The following is a 21,901-nucleotide window of genomic DNA, read 5'->3' as shown; positions in this document are numbered from 1 at the left end:
TATATGGAAACAAATCTATCCTCATGTGCTGTCTCTTCTATTTGACTCTGTAAGACTGATTTTTCATATATTATTTATCTTACTAGAATCAAATTTACCAATGGCTCTTCTCATAAACATCTTGTCAAATCCAAAAAAATGTAAAAAAAGTATATCTGTAAAAAAAAAAAAAAAAGATATACTACCCCAAAACATGGCACCCTGGCATTTAATAAGACAACTGTAGCAATAGGGTCTCTTGCACCTTCCTCTGCCCTTCTCCCCTAAAGCAGGCCAAACAATTCAACATTCCTCTGAAGCAGGTCATCAGATCTTAATTCCAGAGGTCCCCACATTATACTAGAAGAATAGAATTTCCTTATCTCTAGAGACACATGGACAATGAAAAGTATCTGAACAAACAGGCCTTGCTAAGTTCCCCACAGTTCAATACCATTAGATCATACCCTTTTGTCTTTCTATCATATTTCTCTCCATGACTATTCATTTCTTCATCAAACCTTAGCATAAAAATACATGCATGTGTCTTTATTTTCTTTGGGTGTTTATTTCTGAAGGGTCCTGCGTCATCTAAAACTTCTATTACATACAGTTCTGGCTACTCTATTTCTGATTTAGCTTCCTGATAATATGCCTGGGAGGTGTCCCTGCCAGCCATGACATCCGGATGGAGCCCCAGGCTCCTAGCTTTGCCCTGGTCCAGTCCTGGCTGTCGTGAGCATTTGGGGAGGAATCAGTAGCTGGAAGATCTCTTTCACTTTGCCTTTCTAAATAAAAATATACACTAAAAGAGGAGAGGGGGAGGGAGGGAGGGAGGGAGGGAGGGAGGGAGGGAGGGAGGGAAGGCAGGAAGGACAAAAGGAAGAAGGGAGGAAGTGAAGAAAAATAAATTTATTCTACAGGGCCGGCACTGTGGCTTAGCAGGTTAATGCCTGCTAAGCGCTGATGTCAGCCTGCAGTGCTGACATCCCAGATGGGTGCCGGTTTGAGACCCAGATGCTCCACTTCCAATCCAGCTCTCTGCTATGGCCTGGGAAAGCAGTAGAAGATGGCCCAAGTCCTTGGGCCCTTGCACCCACATGGGAGACCCAGAAGAAGCTCCTGGCTCTGGATCGGCACAGTTCCAGCCGTTGTGGCCATAGGATGAAGACCTCTCTCTCTCTCTCTCTCTCTGCGTAACTCTTTCAAATAAATTAATAAATCTTCAAAAAAAAAAAAAAAAAAAAAAAGAAATCTATTCTCCTTCGCAGCATGTAGCCAGGAAGTAACTGGCATATTACAGCCTCTAAACAACTAAGTGCTGTCCACTCCAGCACTCCAGGGAGGTGGGGCCTGAGAGAGGTTGTTAGAAGTCACATAAAGCATCTTAGGTTTTCTAGTAACCACTGGACATCACTGGAAGACTCTAAACATAGGATACATGAACTCAGAATTATTAAGAAGCAGTGGCAGGGGATGGCAGAACTTGAACTAGTGTTAGGTGGCAGAGCAGTAGGTTTAGAAATCAGGGTAGAAGCAAGACATATTGAAAGTAAAGCAAGACCTGGATTGTGCTTAGATATATAGCAACCTGATTTTACATTTGTAAGACTTTAGACTTTAATGTTTAAAACTTTGTACTTAACTAACATTGGCCTAAAATTTATGAAATGCTTCAGAATATGCTTAATAAATTAAAAAAATTAATCCAACATTTTCCATGCCACAGTAAGTTACTGTAATAGCCAATATTATTTGAATTTATTTCTATAATGATTCCTCTGGTTCATAAGAATGCCAAATTGGCATAAATGTGACTTCATACATGTTAAGTATATTTCAGAAGTCAGATGAATTATTGGAGAAATATTTACTATGAGAATAAATAATGTGAAAGTTCTTTTTTTTTTAAAAAATTTTATTTTATTATTTGACAGAGTTAGAGAGAGAGAGAGAGAGAGAGAGAGAGAGAGAGAGAGGTGTCTTCCTTCCGTTGGTTCACCCCCCAAATGGCCGCTACGGCTGGAACTACGCCGATCTGAAGCCAGAAGCCAGGTATTTCCTCCTGGTCTCCCATGTGGGTGCAGGGGCCCAAGCACTTGGGCCATCCTCCACTGCACTCCTTGGGCCACAGCAGAGAGCTGGACTGGAAGAGGAGCAGCCGGGACTAGAACCCGGTGCCCATAAGGGATGCCGGCGCTGCAGGCGGAGGATTAACCCAGTGAACCACGGTGCTGGCCCCTTAATGGTTAAGATCATGTGACAACACAATTCTAGAAAGTCCAAATATTTTTTCCACACTTTAAAAATTCTTGCCCTTGGCTAAATTTGTATTGCTATCTTTATTAAAAATCAAATTTCAAATAGATGATTTTATTGCTACTATAAATTGAGAGCTAAAATTGAGATTAGTTCTTCACTAGACTGTGAATGGGGCTGGGAGCAGTGGAGATGGCACTATTGGGAAGTGACAGCATGAAGAAGGCTAGACAATTAGCAACATAAGCAATGGGTAGGAAAATAGAAACTCTGAAAAAGGTTTTTATTTTTTCTGATATGTATTATACCAGATTTTTAAAAAGGCAATCATCCTTAAAATACTGTAAGAAATAAAATGTCTATTTACTCTTAGGGCAGTAGAGAAATTTGATGAGCAACACAAAAATTGAAATAGTTAGAAACAAGTCAGATTCACTCCCCAAATACCCACAACAGTTGTGGCTAGGACAGTCCAAAGTCAGGAGCCCAGAATTCAACCCAAGTCTCCCATGCTGGGCAGCCAGGACCCAAGTACGTGTGAACCAGCACCTGCTGCCTTACAAACTTTTTCATTTGATTTCAGTGGATCAAAAATACCCTGAAGATCCTTATGTGACAGGTGCTACACGAATCCTACATAAATAATTTTACTGAGTTTTTATTTTCTACTACAGAAACTGAAGAGCCCCAAGGACCACAGAGAGTAATCAAATGAGGTAATTAATTGCTAACGGAATGCCCACACTTGATTTAATGACACAGCTTTGAGAAATGGTTTGGTTCTAGAATGGTCAATTATATTAACTAACTCAGTACTAAAGTGTCAGAATTATCACCTATTTTGTTCATTTTAATGTGTCATTATTTAACATAAATGAGAAGCTGATAACTTATGCAAATACTTGCCGACTACAAACAACTACATAGTTCAGAAATGTGAACTCCTCTGACTGATGCTCTCATTTTACAAGTAGAATAAGTTATCCAATCATATCCTCAGAGCAGTGTCAGGAAGGGAAAAGAAAATTCATCAGTCTATTATTCTCCTATTCCACATAATCCTTTTAAAATGTTAGTGGTTATTAGAACAGAAACTCTTCATCAGAGGAACAAGACAGAAGCAGGTGTTATTAAGATGCAATATAAACTCAATAATTTATTAACCTGTGGCAGTAAAAGTCTATTTGGGGGCCAGCACCATTTTGTAGTGGGTTAAGCTGCTGCCTGTGATGCCAGTATCCCATATGGGCGCTGCTCTACTTCTGATCCAGCTCCCTACTTATGTGCCTGAAAAAGCAGCAGAAGATTGGCCAAGTGGTTGGGACCCTGCACTGGTACTGGTGTAGGAGATCCGAAGGAAGTTCCTGACCTTTGGCTTCAGCCTGGCCTAGCCCCGGCCACTGTGGCCATTTGGGGAGTGAACCAGCAGATGGAAGATTTCTCTCTCTCCTATGTGAGCCTCTTCCTCTCTCTGTAACTCTTTCAAATAAGCAAATCTTAAAATTTTTCCTTTTTTAAAAAAGTCTACCTGAACACTTGCTGACAGTTGATGGTATAAAGGTGTCAGAGTGAGTGCAAAAAATAATACAGCGTTTACAGCAATAGAAACATTATATTCAGAATGAGGTAGCAAAGGACGAACGAAAGAGATTTAAAACACATTTCAGTGACATATTTTACAAATGAATTCAGGGTCTTTATCCCACCAATGTTATTTGTAAAATATTCTTGGAGTAGAGCCATAATCCTTAGGGGGTGTGACAATTTGCTACAAAACAATTTCTAAAAACTGCCAGAGATGCTGGCGCTGTGGCTCACTAGGCTAATCCTACGCCTGCGGCGCCGGTACCCCAGGTTCTAGTCCTGGTTGGGGCGCTGGTTCTTTCCCGGTTGCTCCTCTCCCAGTCCAGCTCTCTGCTGTGGCCCGGGAGTGCAGTGGAGGATGGCCCAGGTCCTTGGGAGACCAGGAGGAAGCGCTTGGCTCCTGGCTTCAGATCAGCACAATGCACCGGCCGTAGCAGCCATTTTGAGGGGTGAACCAACGGAAAAGGAAGACCTTTCTCTACGTCTCTCTCTCTCTCTCTAACTCTGCCTGTCAAAAAACAAAACAAAACAAAAACAAAAACAAAAAAACAAACCAGCCAGAGAAAATTCAATTTCTCCCAGAAAATTTCCTTCAACAGACGTTTTGGCTCACCTTCTCAAAAAGCTCCTGTGCTTGCAGCAGTGTTAAGTTGCCATCTGGGACATCCATGTCCCCAATGGAGTTCCTGCTCTGTTCCTGACTGTACCTTCCTAATGTGCAACCCACGATGCAGTAGGTACCTGTGCAAGTCCCTGAGTACCTGCCATCCATGTGAGAAAACCAGGTGGAGTTCTTGGAGCCCAGCTCTGGCCTGGTGCAGCAACAACTGCTTTTTTGAGTATTTAGGGAGTGAACCAATGGATAGCAGATCTCTGTGTGCCTTTCAAATAAGTAAATGAACATTTTTTTTTTTAAAGTTTCTATTGTAAAGTGAGTTATGCCCAACTAGCATAGTGGTTTTTTCCCCCAAAGTTAAGCAAAATCCTAGAATTGGAAGCAGCTTTTCCATTTGAAAATGAATTCAGGAGCTAAGTTATGAATATTACAAGCCAGAGTTCTCAGACAGTTAACATTTTGGTGAATCTGTTATGCATGGGGTGAACTAATGTTCAGCATGTTAGTTCACATACATACTAAAATAAAATCTTACTATAAGCATAACTGGTCTTATAAGTGGCTATTGGGCAACAGAAAGCTAGAATACAGCTCTCTGAAAGTAGAGAAAAGGGGCCGGTGCTGTGGCGCAGTGTTAGCGCCCTGGCCTGGCCATATGGTTGCTGGTTCAAGACCTGGCTGCTCCACTTCTGATCCAGCTCTCTGGTATGGCCTGGGAAAGCAGTACAAGCCTGCACCCACGTGGGAGACCTGGAAGAAACTCCTGGCTCCTGGCTTTGGACAGGCACAGCTCCGGCTGTTGAGCGGCCAATTAGGGATTGAACCAGCAGATGGAAGACCTCTCTCTCTCTCTGACTTTCAAATAAATAGATCTTTTTTTTTTTTTTTTGACAGGCAGAGTGGACAGTGAGAGAGAGAGATAGAGAGAAAAGTCTTCCTTTTTGCCGTTGGTTCACCCTCCAATGGCCGCCGCGGTAGGTGTGCTGTGGCCGGCGCACCGCGCTGATCCGCAGCCAGGAGCCAGGTGCTTCTCCTGGTCTCCCATGGGGTGCAGGGCCCAAGGACTTGGGCCATCCTCCACTGCACTCCCTGGCCACAGCAGAGAGCTGGCCTGGAAGAGGGGCAACCGGGACAGGATCGGTGCCCTGACCGGGACTAGAACCCGGTGTGCCGGCGCCGCAAGGCGGAGGATTAGCCTATTGAGCCACAGCGCCGGCCATAGATCTTTTTAAAAAAAAAAAAAAAAAAAAAAAAAAGAGGGGCCGGCCGTGGCTCACTTGGTTAATCCTCCACCTGCGGCACCGGTATCCCATATGGGTGCTGGGTTCTAGTCCCGGTTGCTCCTCTTCCAGTCCAGCTCTCTGCTGTGGCCCGGGACGGCAGTGGAGGATGGCCCAAGTGCTGGGGCCCTGCACCCGCATGGGAGACCGGGAGGAAGCACCTGGCTCCAGGCTTTGGGCTGGTGCAGGGCCGGTGCAGTGCCGGCTGTAGCAGCCATTTGGGGAGTGAACCTACAGAAGGAAGACCTTTCTCTCTGTCACTCTGTCTATAACTCTACCTGTCAAAAATTTAAAAAAAAAAAAAAAAAAAGAGAGAGAAATGAGATTCAGACATGTTAAGTGACTTACCTAAAAACTAATTAATTGCCATCAACCTAGAATCATCATCATTCTTCTGAGAGAGCAGATCCTGACAATTTAAACTTAACCATCTCTCAAAATCTTGGACCAAAGTAAAACTACAAGCAGTCTTGTTCACTGTGGTCAATCTTATGCACTTATGGTAGCACTATTTTTGTTTTTTAAGAAGTGAACTAATAATCATAAATCAAAAATTCATGTCAAATTTTCTGCCTGAAATTCTTCAGAATTATACAAATGAGGTTCGAGGTTTTAGCATGTTCTAGAAGGAGTAACAATCTATTTCCAGTTTCATGTCTCACCGGTCCAGTAACATTCTAGCAGCCTCCAAACACTGCGCTTTTCATATCCTTAAGCCTTGGCATATGCCGTTCCTTCTGGCCTGACATGCATAACTGAGTCATGAGGACAGGAGACATACCAAAATGCCAACTTTCCAAGCTTCATGAATTAATGTCATTAGCAGTAGCTGCCATCTACTAAAAATTTACACTGTATATGTGTTTTAGGTACATAATTTCATTAATTTCCCAACAACTCTTTGAGGCATTTAAATAGCAAACTGTACTTCAGAAATGAGAATACAGACTCAGAGAACACAAAACATTTTCACAAGGTTTAATCTGACTCCAAAGCCTGAGCTATGTGCAAATATGAAAATATATACATGAATACTGGTTTTCTTTTTTTAATCTCATCCTTTTTGTCTCCTTCTACAATAGTGCTGTCAGGGTAAAGAGAAATTGATAGTTTATCCTTTTTTTTGAAAATCAAAAACGCAACAGGTGGATATCAACCGATAAAAAAATTTTGAGTCCTTTGGTCCAAGCATGTGTGTGTGTGTGTGTGTGTTCTGCCACTTAACAGATTTTACATCACAAACATTATACTGCAAGAAAATAGGGGAAAAATAATAAACCTAAAGATACTGAAAACTTTGTTCTGAGAAAAACTAGAGGTAGTCTAAATTTTTTTTTTTTTTTAGATTTTTATTTATTTATTTGAGAGGTAGAGTTACAGTGAGACAAACCAAGAAAAAGGTCTTCCTTCTGTTGGTTCACTCTCCAAATGGCCACAACGGCCGGAGCTGTGCCGATCCAAAGCCAGGAGCCAGGTACTTCTTCCTAGTCTCCCATGTGGGTGCAGGGGCCCGAACACTTGGGCCATCCTCCACTGCTTTCTCAGGCCACAGCAGAGAGCTGGAGTGGAAGAGGAGCAACCGAGACTAGAACCCGGCGCCCATCTGGGATGCCGGCGCCACAGGCGGAGGATTAACCTAGTGCGCCATGGTGCCAGCAGTCTAAATGTTTAACAACAGACAAATGGTAAGTGCTAATAATCTAAGTGCTTGCTACCAGTATTGAGGGGAGGTGAGAAAATGTCACAGTTAGATATAAAAAGCTAGTCAGGAGGAAAGGATTTGGTCTGGTGGTTGAGATGCCACTGTACATCGCAGTACCTGCACTGGAGCCTGGTTCTAGTCCCAACATCAGCTCTCTGCTAATGTCCACCCTGAAGGTAGCAGTGATGGCTCAAAGGGTCAGGTCTCAGTCATCCACACGGATTGGATTCCCAGCTTTTGGCTTTAGCCTGGTCCAGTCCAGGCTGTTTTGGGCATTTAGGGAGTGAATCAGTGAATGGAACATCTCTACATTTCTGTCTCTATTGCTCTTTTCTGTCTCTACTTTTCAATTAGAAAAAGCTAGATCCAAAAATATATCTACACTGTAAAATTAGTTTTCAAAATGTTGGCTGAAGACTGGAAAGACAAACAAAATGTTAACTGCAGTTCTGTCCAGCTGGCAGAATTCCAGGTCAGTTTTTTCTGTTCTTTATTTTCTATAAGTTCTCTGTTAGTAGAGGACAGCGTAACACAGGCATAAGGACAGTGGGTCTCACTGCATCAAGGAGGTCTAAATGTGGAAGACGAGTTTCCGCTTGGTCAGACATCACTTACGTAACAGGCGGAGAAGGAAGCTTGTGGTTCTTGGCTGTGTTTTGACTGATACACACCAGTATAACTTGGTAAGCATGCTGATAAGGAGCTGCATAATTCAAGTGCAGATATTAATGCAAACAACCAAATCTCCCGCTTATTTTAAAAAAGTAATTGATACACCACTTACATGGCTCTAAAGGGGCGGGGAAGATCTCTCCCAAAGCATTTATTCACACCTATTCAGAGCCAACTCACTCTTTAGTTATACAGGTTGATGCAAATATCTATTTCTAAGCATTAAAGGTAAATAAAATTGGATAGGCTTTATTTAATAGAAAAAGCAGACCTTCAAACAATTTATAGTATTGCCAAAAAGCAAAACAAAAGTTCCCTGTTCCCATCACTAGTAATACTAGATGAGTGAGTTTAGAGTTAATGTGTCATTTAAACAGATTAACAAAAAACTCCAACTAAAAATAACCCTGTCATTATTCTTGAGAAGTAATCATTTTCGCCATCTCTCTAAAACAATGATCTGGAAAGCACTGTGTGAAAAGGAAAGAGAGAAATAAGTAATAGCATGCATTTAAGGCATAAAAGACAACCCCACACTAGTCTACTTAAAAAATAAAAGGTTTTTCTTCATTCTAAAAATGGTATGTGTTTGCATTCTCAGGGAGACTATAAAACCTACATGGTAATCGAGTTTTTTTTTTTTTTTTTTTTTAATCAGTAAGACCAGTGAGATCCCCACAAGGGATCGTAGAACTTACTTTACTGTCAATGATATTTCATGCTTTCTATTAACAAAGGGAAACAGAGTTGCCAGATCTTAAAAATCTTAAATGTTTTTACAGGAAAATGTAAAAGGCTTAGAATTAGAACCTCTTAGCCTTTCACAAAACAGAAAACTCTGATGCTTTATAAATAGGGACTCCTAATGATTTTTTTTTTTAAGATTTTATTTAGTTACTTGAGAAGTAGAGTTACAGTGAGAGAGAGAGAGAGAGAGAGACAGAGAGATACAGAGACAGAGGACTTCCATCCATTGGTTCACTCCCCAAATGGCTGCAATGGCCAGAATTGAGCCGATCCGAAGCCAGGAGCTTCTTCCAGGTCTCCCACATGAGTGCAGGGGCCCAAGGACTTGGGCCATCTTCTACTGCTTTGCCAAGCCATACCAGAGAACTGGATGCGAAGAGGAGAAGCCAGGACTAGAATCGGTGCCCATATGGGATGCCTGTGCCGCAGGCAGAGGATAAACCTACTGCACCACAGCGCCGGCCCCCTTAATGAGTTTTGAAGTTACAAAACTAATTTGTTGAGAAAGGCATAACCTTTCTCAATTAATAATCTATTTTATTCTTTTTAGAATATAAAACCTTTAAAATGTAAATACCTCCAAGTCTATATCAATTATTTATTATTAGTTGACAACTTGGTTTAGTCTGTATTACTATAGACCTCCATTCATACAAACACTACAGATGATCATGTGAGTTAGAGATTTGGTTGCCCAGAAAAATCTGGTAAGAAAAGGTCATGAGTATTACCCATGAAACTTAAATGATGCTTGGCTGCTTTAAAAAAGGATCATATGCATTCAAGTATGTATTTCAAATTTAGCAAAGGGATTTAGAAAATATTGCATGAAGTAAGATGTTTCATTTCTCCTTTGCCAGATGATAACATTACCTTGGGCTCCCAAGGAGACTTTTCCATGCAAACTGTAAAACGTTATTTTAGAAAATTTTCTTAAAAAGTGAAATTATAAACTCTTGTGTATCCTAATAAACCAGTTTAGAATGTTGCACTAAAACCATACTATTTTTCTCTTCCAATTCCTTGTACCCAAGTCACAAAGTCACTGCTCTAGACATCTAAGATTTGGAATAATAAATGAACAAAAGAAAACTGAATCTTAAAAGTCAGATTTACTTTCTATACAATCTATTCCTAAAATTTTCTGTTTTTTCTCAGAAAGCCAAAAATCTTGAAGATAAATATAGCGTGACCAATTGCCTATGTAATACTCCACAATGTGTAAACATCTGCCATTTAAACCAAAGGGTTCACTTTTTTTTTTTTTTTTTGCCTTCATCTTCTGGTTGGCTATCATAGTTCAAATAAATCTTTTATATTTTCTTCTTCAGTATTCTGCTATCCACTGTTAAAAGAGTAATGCAAACAAGCCAAAAAAAAAAAAAAAAAAAAGAATCCAATGGCTTCTTCACAAAATTATCATAGATCAACTCCTTTAATCCATATAGCCAAGTAATCCCAAATAACTGTTCTTACTTCCTTATCTCTGCCAAGCTACATAAGTCCTGTTCTCCAAGGACAGGCTGCTGTTTCTCTTGTGCACTGAGAGGCAGCCTTGTCGGCTAACAGTAAACTTTTCCCTTACTCCGGTGTTCGGTGTGTATGGTGCTGGCCTTTCACTGATTACATACACCTAATTAAACTAGGAAAAAAATTTTGATTAAGTATACTTCAGTATATTCAACCAATTCACAAAGTATTCATTAAAAATTTACAAGTAAAGGAAACAACAGTCAATATTCATTTTTCCACTACCACTATGGAAAACTGGGAAGAACGATGAACACATAAACAATTAGAAAGAAAGCTAAATCTCTTCCCATCTCAAAATATTCTAGGTGCTTTTAAGCATGATGGAATAATAATGAAAGGTATTTATAAGTTAGTGGCATGTTTTAGAATGTATTCTCAAAATAATTCTATTTATTTTTTCCCCTTAAGAGGTAGAACTAAAAACAAACGCAAAAGGAAGTAGCTTTAAGGTTTGTGTCAAATTGATGCTTCACAATTTGTATACTTAGAAAAAACAAATAAGAAAAATATAAATAAGAAAAAATATAAGGAATAGTCCAATATAGGTCAAATTCCATTATTGCAAATATAAGATGACAATGATCTATATTAGATATCAGCTAGTGGACCCCAAATAATATTTTGTTGATTTCATTACAATATCCACTATAAAATACTTAATGTAAAAAATGTTTTCTCAGAGGCTGTCTGCACAGTGCTGGACATTAAAACCAAAGCAAACTTGTATTTCAAATGATTCACACAGAGCAAAGTATACATAACAGGTTTGCTTGTTTTCTACCACCTGCTGTCTCCTCTCCTTTCCAGTTGTCAACCCCACTCTGGCTTGGCCCCTGTGGAAGAAGAACGAGAAGTAGGAGGATACGGGAGCCACAGTCTTCCTGGAGTCAGGGTCCATGCTCAGACTCTCCCACTTCCACTCCCAGGACAGACTGGAGTTCGTTCAGCTTGGCCCTCTTCCACTCAGCAAATTTTCTCAAGTTTTATAAACCCCCCAGCTAGAGGCAAGACGGAAGGAAAGGAAAGATAAAAGGGACAAGAGGCACGGAGGTGAAGACAGGGAGGAAGAAAGAGATGAAGTTCCCACGTCGTCTTCTCGGTGTTTCCTGAGGAGACTAAAACAAGAAATAGCTTCTGCGTATAGGACATCAGCACACCTTGAGGGTAGAATTTTTTAACTAAAGGAAAAGGGCAAAGGCCATATCTTATGTTTTTGGTTTGTGTAGGTGAGGGACTAGCAAAATCTTCTTACGGTGAGTGAGGGAGCAGTAAAATCTAAGAGCCCTTAGGTCTTTGTGATTAAGCTTCGAGCAGATTGGGTCCCTGGGTTACTAGCTACACCAGACCTCTTCCCAGGGGGTGGCATGATTCATCTGTCCCCAAACTGGATTGTTTACATCATTTCCCAAGGATACCTGGGCACCTCTTCAAAAACAAAACTTCATGGAAAATGGAAATTAAAAGATATTTCTTTTGGTGAAAAAAATCTGAAATCATACATACATCTTCACCCTCCCCATTTTCTGTACTGAAATATATATTCATGGTTTAAAAATGGAAGAATTTTGATAAGTGTTTTGGTTAGACTCCTAGATGATTCTGATGGTCAGGTTTGAGAACCACTGATATGAAATAAGATTTACTGTTATGTCAGCCAGATGAGTTCCGTCCCTAGTGTAGTACAATCTGATGCTTTACACAAAATTTGTTTACTAAGAAATCAAAGAGGATGCCTACTTCTTTAGAGAAAACGGCATTGTGGAATAATGTTAATATGCTGTTTTAAGGGAAGGAGGAACACCCATATAAATCTGATAAAATATTAGTCAACACTAAATACAAATTCCCCAATGCACATTCAGGGATTGTTGTTGCCTTTGAAAACAGGCAAACTAGACTGGAGATTATATCCCAAAAAGAAAAATGGTACTTTTGAAATGATGACATAGGTACAAACGAACGGTTCACATCAGGAAGGTGAGCTTTCTTAAGACTGGTATGGTCTTGACAGTGCCACTGAGTTTCAAGCCCATTAATGCCGGCAAGGTGTCCCATGTCTATTTCAGCATTTCTTTGGCTTCAAATAATTAGTATGTCATTAAACATGAAACAAAGAAGATAAAGCCATGCCTGAATGTCTGTATTATCAATTTCTTGAATTATATACTGATTTTGTACCATGTACAAACAAGTGAGAGCAGTTTTTACTCTGTGGAAAAAGCTGTTCTAAACAGTTCATACACACGACCTTGTTAAGAAACAGGTTGGTGCCACCGTCAGCACTACAGATGCGGACACGGAAGCCCAGTGTCGCAGAGCTAGGAAGTAGGGAATCTGAGGCTTGGACCTCTGTGGCCCGGCTCCAGAGTTGTGCTCTTCCTCAGAATATGAGGATGCCATTTCTCAAGGAGGTTACCAGATTAGCAGGAGACACAAGTAAGAGCATAAAGACACAAATACCAGTATAAGGCAGCATACTAATCCATTCAGCACATAGGTTTAAAGGATAGGAATCATGAGAAATTCAGGAAAAGAAAAGATGATGTACTTAAAAAAGTTTTAGCTACGTACATCAGAATAAATGTTACACTGTATGGCTATAACAAAAAAAAAAAAACTTTAGTTCATTAGAAATGAAGAGAGAATAATTTTATTATATGACTGAAAGCAAAGGTTCTCTGGCCTTCTACTGTCTTAATTCTGTATAGAATGGATGATAACATGACTGGCCAGCTCCTGAATCAAGGTTTGCTATACTTGGTTTCAAGGGAGGGAAATGAGGGAATCATCATCTGGATTCTCCTCATTCTAGAGCCACAGAAACTTTTATGTCATTCAGGAAATGTTCACCTTATCATCAATGCTTTTTGTGATGATAGATTATACATTTTTTGTCACTTTTGAAGAGCATAAGGAGTCTTAATTGTCTTTTACAAGTATTGCTTTTTATCATTAGCTATACATCTAGGACTAGTGACAAGGTAGGTACATATGACATGGTTTAGAGCTGAGGAAACAAAGATGAGGGTACTGCAGCCTCAGCTGGGATCAACGCAGTAGTTCTGAATAATAACATGGAGCTTCCCACAAAGGACTAAATGTAGATGATCTAGTCATCCCACTTCTGGGTTACATTCCAACAAACTGAAATTGGTCTAAGACTGCACTCCCAAGAACACCGCATCATTATTCACAAGAGCCAAAATATGGAATCAACCTAAATACCCATCAGACAAGTGAATAAAGAAATTGTGGTATGTATACACAATGGAATATTGTTCAGCCTTTATAAAGGAAATTGTCATTTGCAACAACATGGATGTAAGTGAAATAAGCCAGACACACAAAGACAAATATTGCATGACATTATTTACACGTGGAATCTAAGTCAGTCAAGGTCTCTGTGGCACAGCACACTGAATCGACTTAGTAATGATGTAATGTGTATTTCAAAATTCCTAACTGAAGATATTGTAAATGTTTCTACCACATATACATAAAAGCATGTGAGGTCACAGATATGCTAACAGGTTTGATGTAATCATTCCATAATGAACACATCTATCAAAACACCGCATTATAACCCATACATATGTACAGTGTTATTTGTCAACAGTAAAGAATCATTCCTTAAAGGATAAGAAAAACTCTCATTTCACATTTTATTTATTTTCAGCAGTTTTATGACCTTGTGCAAAGGTGTTACTAACCCACCACCAGTTGGGGGTCACAGGATCAGACAATAACTGATGTGAATCTAGCACTGACTTAGCTAGCTTCATAGGAAGATATAGGATAGGAAATTCAGCACACACAGTATCTTCTAACTCATCAACCATTCTCACGAATAGCCTCTTGGACCTCTCGTCCACCCATGTGGAGTATGCACTGTTGTCAGAGATAGTTAAGGTCCATGTGGCTTAACTTAATACAGAGCTACGCACAGGGTTCCTGCCAGTCTTACACCATTCAATTAGCACAGATATAAAGCCAGAAGCCAACTCAAAGTTCTCTAATACTAGATGTGACGCAAGAGAAGCACTTTCAAAACAAATTTAGAGATGACCAGCTCCTAGCATGTAACATTCCCAGTGTGCCTCCACTCTATTTTTAGAGAAATGGTGCTATGAGCAGGCATACCTATGGTTAGACTTCCACACAGGCCTAGGTCCAGACGTTATGTTAAACTTCACTCGTGTGGATTTCAAATCAATCGTTCTCTGCAGTTCCAAGGGTTAATAAGTCGCTGTCTTGGTGTCTTTCATAAACTAAGTAAAATCTCAACAATAATTCCTTTTACTATTTACTTCTGCCTCATTTTTTCTTCTAGGTCTCCTAGTGAATATCTTTCTGTATATTTTCTCCTAACTTACCTGCTAGTTCATTAATTCTTTTCTATCTTATTTTCTACTCAACCCATTGAACTTTCAATTTTGATAATTATATTTTTAGTCTATGATTTTCATTTTTAAAAAGTTTCCCAGTTCCTATTTGCAAATTTTCAGTCTTGTCTTTCATCTTACCATAAGCACAGTTATTTTTTTAATGCAATTTTTAAAAAGATTTATTTATTTTATTTGAAAGGCAGAGTTATAGAGACACAGAGGCAGAGAAAGAGAGACAGAGGTCTTCCATCCACTCCCTAAATGGCTGCAACAGCTGGAGCTGGACAGATCTCCAAAGCCAAGAGCCAGGAGCTTCTTCTGGGTCTACCACGTGGGTGCAAGGGCCGAAGGACTTAGGCCATCTTCCACTGCTATCCCAGGCCGTAGCAGAGAGCTGGATCAGAAGTAGAACAGCTGGGCCTTGAACTGGTGCCCATATGGGATGCCAGCACTGCAGGCAGCGTCTTACTGCTATGCCACAGCACCAGCCCCAGCAGTTACTTTCAGCTACGTCTAATAACTCTAATACTCAGAGCTGCTGTGATTGTTTACATTACATGTTGCCGATGCTGATTTTATTTATGTTGTGATTCATTTTACTTGTGTATGCCCTAGTTATATTTGCAAAAGTATAATAAATAAATAAACAAACTCCTAGGTGATGTTATCTTCTTTCTGAGATAATATAAGTTTGTAGCCTATGGACATTAGCAATCCAGGGTCACCTCAATTCAAAAATTTTAGGGATTGATATGATATGAAATTGAATTGTAATCACTGTGAAGGCTAATCTTCTTCTGGTTTACCCTAAAGTATAACCCTTTGAGGACCTAAAACAAAGTGAGTAACCCACAGTGGCTGGCACTGGACTGTAGTATCAGTGCCTCTGTGAAGCTGCGCTAACGCTTTACTTATCTCACCAACACCAGCAAATGCTCCAAGGAGAAAAGTAGATTTAAAAGCCAGACTCACATTCCAAGTTGGAAATTCTTTTCTGCCTTGTTTGCTTTCCAATGTCTTCAAATAGGCTTGTTTTAAAAATACATACTTGGTCCAACTTTTCCAATTTTACTTAGAGGAAGGGTTGGCCCAAATTACTTGGTCTGTCATTACCAAAACTGGAAGATGATTCACAGAAGTTTAAACAAGACAGCAATGGAATATATCTAATTAAAGTGAAATTGTACCGGAAGCTCAGATATTTTAAATTACACATTAAGTCAGAATGCTTTGTGTCAAAAATAAAAGCAACCATGTAAGCAACTAAAAAGCTATTTTAAAACACATGACACTAATGAATATTGTTTATATAAATCAAGATAGTTGAAAATAATTATTTCTTCTAACTTATGGAAAAGCTTATGCTTTAAAATGTGTAAGTGAAAAGTTTGAGGAAATTACTTCTTACAACCTAGTAACATAAGTTTCTCAACAAGAAATTGAATATGCTGAAATATTCTTATGTAAGTATATTTTGTAGCCAGCAACTTTACCCTGAAATAGCTTTTAATTAGGTATACTCTCCTTCTCCCACGTCATTTTTTTTTTCTTCCTGTTAAAATATATCACCTCAGCTGAATGCTTACTGAGCACATACTGCATATGGTCATTAAGGAGGAGAGACACAGTATACACTAGTTTGAAGGAGAGATAAAACGAGATAAGGAGACACTGGCTGTAACTGAGGCATGCACAAGAGTCTATGGGTATGCAAGAGCGACATCAAGTCAGTGTTACAGTGTTCCATCAGTGCCATTTCACTTACTACCTAAAATGCCTTTCTTTGGTGGGAAGGGGATGTGTATGTTGGGGAGGATGATGATGGACAATGGATATGGGGTACAAGTATTTAAGAATAACTTTTAATGTTCAACAGCACGGTATGATAATTATAACTGACATCAATTGTATATTCAAAATAGATAGCAGAGAGGATTTTGAACATACCCAACACAACAAGGTAATAAATGTTTGCCATTATGCCAATTATCCTGATCTGATCATCACACCTCATACTCATGTGGTGAAATGTCATTGTGTACCCTATAAGTGCACTTATTGTGAAGTCACATGCAAAGATAACTACATATGCACAAAGCAGCATGTGAGACAGCGAAGTGAAGATGCTGATACGAAAACCTACCCCATCTGGCAATGCTCTCCAGCAAACAGCGCTAACAAACTCATTGGTATCATCCTCTTTCCGGTCTTTGTCCAGAACACTTTTGACTGTATCAAACTTAAAAGTTAGCAAAGTCTTAGAAAGTCCTTTGTAGTACAGGTAGAGGGAGTTGTTTTCACTTCCTGAAAATAAATAATAATTTTTCAGGATGAGAAGCTGGAATTAGGATATAACATTCAAACAATAATTATCATGTTTTTAACACAAAAAGCAGTAATGTTTTATGGTAAATTTTGAAAGATTAGAACACAGGACTAAGAGGGAGTTATGTGATAAAAGAATTTTTGGACAAAAGTTACACCTTAGTACTCTAAAGAAACAATGTTATATGATAAAACCATAGTAATAATTCTAAGACTGAAATTGTCATATAAAAATCATTTATAGTAGAGGCCTACAAAACCAGAAATTTGTAATCACAGGAAGAATCTTTTTCATTGTTTCTTTTTTTTTTAAAGATTATTTTACTGGGGCCAGTGCTGTGGTGCAGTAGGTTAAGCCTCTGCCTACGGCACCGGCATCCCTTATAGGCACCAGTTTGAGTCCTGGCTGCTCCACTTCTGATCTAGCTCTCTGTTAATGGCCTGGGAAAGTAGCAGAAGATGGCCCAAGTGCTTGGGACCCTGCAACCATGTGGGAGACCAGGAAGACGCGCCTGGCTCCTGACTTTGGGTCATCCCAGCTCTAGCTGTTGCGGCCAAATATTTGGGGAGTGAACTAGTGGATTAAAGACTTTTCCCTCTGCCTGTAACTCTTCTTTTCAAATAAGTAAAGACACACAGAGAGTGAGGGAGAGACAGAGAGAATCTTCCATCTGCTGATTCACTTCCTAAATGGCCACAACAGGCCAGGCCAAAACCAGGAGGCAGGAGCCAGGAGCCAAGACCCTCCTCTGTGTCTCCTACATAGATACAGGAGTCCAGGCACTTCGGCTATCCTCTGCTGCTCTCCCAAGTGCATTAGCAGGGAGCTAACTGAAGTGGAGCAGCTGAGACTCATGTGGTATGTGGGCATCATCCTGGTTTTATCCACCATGCCGCAATGCCAGCCAGAGAGGAAAAAGAAAACTGCTGCACTTACAAAGAAAAATTTCAATAGCCTGTACAGTTAACTTCCCAATAGTGACTAACGGCATTACTCTATTAGATGGGTGGTCTATATACATTTTGAGCAGTTGATCAGTATAGGATAACTGTGCTAGATATTTGCTTTGGTATTGTTTAGGTTCATATGTGGAGAAAAGCAACTTTATTGAGTAAAAGCCATTTCAAAGTACTGATGTAAGATCATATATTCAGGCATCAGACATATTAGAGCCTTTGAGTAATATAAAAATTAGTTTTTCTATGTCTGATTTAAGAATAAACTATCAACACTAAAAGTGACAGAACAATAAATTAATGCTATCCAACCAGATTGCTTAATAAAGAGAACACTAGACAGGAGAAATGAGTATTAAGCTTAAGAAGACAAACAATGTCTTCTTATGAATATCATTAGAAGAAATTAAAACTTTTTGTCTTATTGATGTTTAAATATAGGAATTATGTTTTACTGGAGAACAACCAAAAAACACAGTTAAAAAACCCTTATGCTATTGCTTGTGTTCAGGTTTTGTGGTCAATAAAAAAGGGAAGGTCTAATGTGCTTCCAGTATAATTTGAGGAAAATTCACAGTGCAAAATCAACTTGTTGTACAAGTCTACCTGGAGTGTACAGACTATTTTCTTTCTTTCTTTGTTTTTTAAAGATTTAGTTATTTATTTATTTGAAAGACAGAGCCACAGAGAGGCAGAGGCATATCGAGAGAGGAGAGCCTTCTATCTGCTGGTTTAATCTCCAGACGGCCGCAACAGCTGGAGCTGTGCTGATCCGGAGCCAAGAGCCAGAAGCTTCTTCTGGGTCTCCCAGGGAGTTGCAGGGGCCCAAGGACTTTGGGCCATCTTCTACCACTTTCTCATGCCATAGTAGAGAGCTGGATTGGAAGTGGAGCAACTGGGACTTGAACCAGTGTCCACATGGGATGCTGGCACTGCAGGTGGTGGCCCCACTTGCTATGCCACAGCACCAGCCCCCAGACCATTTTCTGACATAATAGGCAGTCTAATTCTATTGAATTCAATTTCAGTGAAATAAATCATTAAAAAAGTTTCTAGAAAAGATGATTTCACTTACCACAAGCGATATAATCTCCATTGGAAGCGAGGCCTACAAAGTTTTTTTCATTGATATGACCCTTGAAGGAACGTAGACAGTACGGTTTCCCTACATTCCACAGCTTTAGCTGGCTATCTGTTGAGCTGAGGTAAACACAGAGTCAGAACAGATTTAAGACTGCATGGCATGAAATTCTTCATTACTCTTTAGAAAGAGGCAAGCAATCCCGTTTGATGGTCAAGAATACAGACTCTGGAGCCATACTACTTGAGTCAGAAAGTTCAATCTGACATTAATTTGCTTCTGAACCTTGGGCAAGTTATGAAATCTACTGGTTTCAGTTTATTGTCAATTAGATATAAAATATGATTCCTACTATATAAAATTAAATAAATTCTATGAGATAGTATGAAAAATCAAATTCATTTGAAACGTTTCAGTGGTGCCTGGGCATGCAGGAAATACTCAATAACCATCAGGCATAACACTACCAGACCACCATCAAACAATGAGACAGCTGTACTGAGAGTTCTGTTCAATTCCAGGGATACATTTGTTCCTCTTGGATTGATTTATTTTTCAATATTGAAGTGGACTGGCATATTGAATATAAACTATTTTCACAGCTCAGTCTTGCCTACAGGTATGGGATACAAAGGATCTATAAAATGTCATTTATCTTGCTAAAAGAATATGCAAATAGAACTATTACAAAATAAAATAACATACCCCAACATACAAATCCTGGTATTCTTTTCAATCTTAGGAATTTAAGAAAATATTTGTTTTTCTCTGAATTTCTGTTGCAAAACTTGGAACAATTTACTTTGTAAACTGCTTTCCCCATTAAACAACTTGTTTTACAGTTTCTTGTGCCATAAAACATTTCTATATATTTATTAATGGCTGTCCAGTAAGTCATCTTTTCTCTTATGTAACATTTTATGAACAGGGAACTGTGCTAAGGGTTTTACATTTACTACTTAAATAGTTAAAACATAAGATTAAGTACTATATATTTTTAGTCTCATTTTAGAGGTGAAGAAACTGAGGTTTAGAAGGTTAATGATATTTCCAAATTACTACTGCTACAACCAGGATTAACACTGATTTCAGAGATCAAATTCCTAAATATTTAATACTTTTTTTGGCTTCCTATCACTTTTCAGCATAACATCTATTCTTAAGTATTGGTTTTAATTTGTTTCTGCTGAACAATGTTGTGCTAAATTTCTAATTATACAGCCTATATTTAAAAATGTACTTTAATATTAATGTCTACAAATATACTTTTGGATGAATTTTTCTACATACTTCTAAGCTCCAAATCTATCTGAGAATAAAAATAATGATGATTTGTAAAAACTAAAAAGGAAAAAAGATTGAAGAAAGCATATTACATATCCACTAAGGTGACCTAAGATTTCCAACTTACGCAATTCAATTAGTGTTTATATATTTCAATTAACTGAAATAAAACTAATTGATTCTGAAATTAAAGAAAAATATTGTTGCAATACAAACTACCAAATATGTTTAAATATAAATAATAATTTATTTACTGCCCATTATTTTTGCTCCTAATGATGGAATAACTTTTGCCTTGCTACCACTTAATTTAAATTTGTGAATTAATTAAATATATTTCCCTTGGAAAGTTAAGTTACCACTTTCTTTGTAACTCAATTCAAATTACCTTTCTAAATCAATTCAAGTTACCAAGTTGTTATTTAGAGCAACTAGGGTGGAAGTGAATGTGGTGGGAAATGCCAAATATAAGGCATTGGCATTAAAAAAAAAAATCTCTGAAGAGAGATAAGAAACTATGTGAAAAAAAAAGAATATATTTTCAAGCTCGACAAGAAACAGTAGATATGAAAAAGAATCTAAGAATGGGTATTTGCTGGGGTAATATGAATGAAGAGAACTATGGAATGGATGTACATAAGATGGGACTGCCCACTTAGGTGGAAGACATTTATCATTAGTTTGATAACATTTATTGACCTCACTGACATCTTACTACCTTCAAAGTCAATAAGACAAAGCTTACATTCTTCAGTTTCAGAAGGCTTGTCCAAGGACTTTTTAAGGTATATGTAGTCATACTAAAGAAAGTTCTACACAAAACATTAAAAACCTACCATGAAATCAGAGATAAACATGTCAGAATAAAAGTCAAGGAAATATTATTTAAAGCCAAAGGTAATTCTACTACTGTGGTACAAGTACATACACATACTTTTCATCCTATTATACCATCTACGTTATCTCTTAAGGAGAAGCAGTAGTCCAAATTCAATTAAATTTCAGGTGCAATCAAACTTCAGAGTGTTAGAAAAAGGAGCTACTTTGAAAACTATTATCTTCGGGATTTTATTCACAAGTAACAAAAAATTAAGCAATAAAGAGCAGAATATACATACATTTTAACTGGACAAATATAAGATCTACTATTTATAAAAAAGGGACCTACAGTCCAATGTACTATATTGGTACACACACCCCAGTGAGCTCTGAAATTAGTGAATGACAGAGGTTTGCATGGAGCTCAGCCTTTAAGAAGAGTAATACTCACGCAGAGACAATTTCTTCACCACTCACAAACTTTGCATAAGAGACAGCCTTTCGGTGTCCTTTGAATACCATGATTGGTTGTTTAGTGTTACGAAGATCATAGTAGTGGACACAGTGATCTAAAAAAACCACAGAAAACCAAACACAAAATGACAACCTGTGAAACGCAGAAATGAAACAAAGCTAATTTCAACTGGATGTGGCATTTTTCAGCAAATGTTTTCACAA

The 21,901-nt window shown here is 38.7% G+C and overlaps 1 protein-coding gene across 3 annotated transcripts in view; it reads right to left on the bottom strand.

Moving 5' to 3' along the window:
* The window catches only part of COP1 (COP1 E3 ubiquitin ligase), a 221,811-nt gene that overhangs the window by 19,747 nt on the left and 180,163 nt on the right, over nucleotides 1-21,901 (bottom strand). For all 3 annotated transcript variants that reach the window (XM_062192980.1, XM_062192982.1, XM_062192981.1), the window contains 3 exons: nucleotides 21,675-21,792; nucleotides 19,115-19,239; nucleotides 16,901-17,061 (listed from right to left, as the gene is read on the bottom strand). In XM_062192980.1, coding sequence (XP_062048964.1) covers nucleotides 16,901-17,061; nucleotides 19,115-19,239; nucleotides 21,675-21,792 — 404 coding nt within the window. The remainder of the gene's footprint in view (nucleotides 1-16,900; nucleotides 17,062-19,114; nucleotides 19,240-21,674; nucleotides 21,793-21,901) is intronic.

Source organism: Lepus europaeus, chromosome 5 (genome assembly GCF_033115175.1).
Source record: "Lepus europaeus isolate LE1 chromosome 5, mLepTim1.pri, whole genome shotgun sequence".
Taxonomy (NCBI): domain Eukaryota; kingdom Metazoa; phylum Chordata; class Mammalia; order Lagomorpha; family Leporidae; genus Lepus; species Lepus europaeus.
This window is presented reverse-complemented; position numbering and strand designations above follow the sequence as displayed.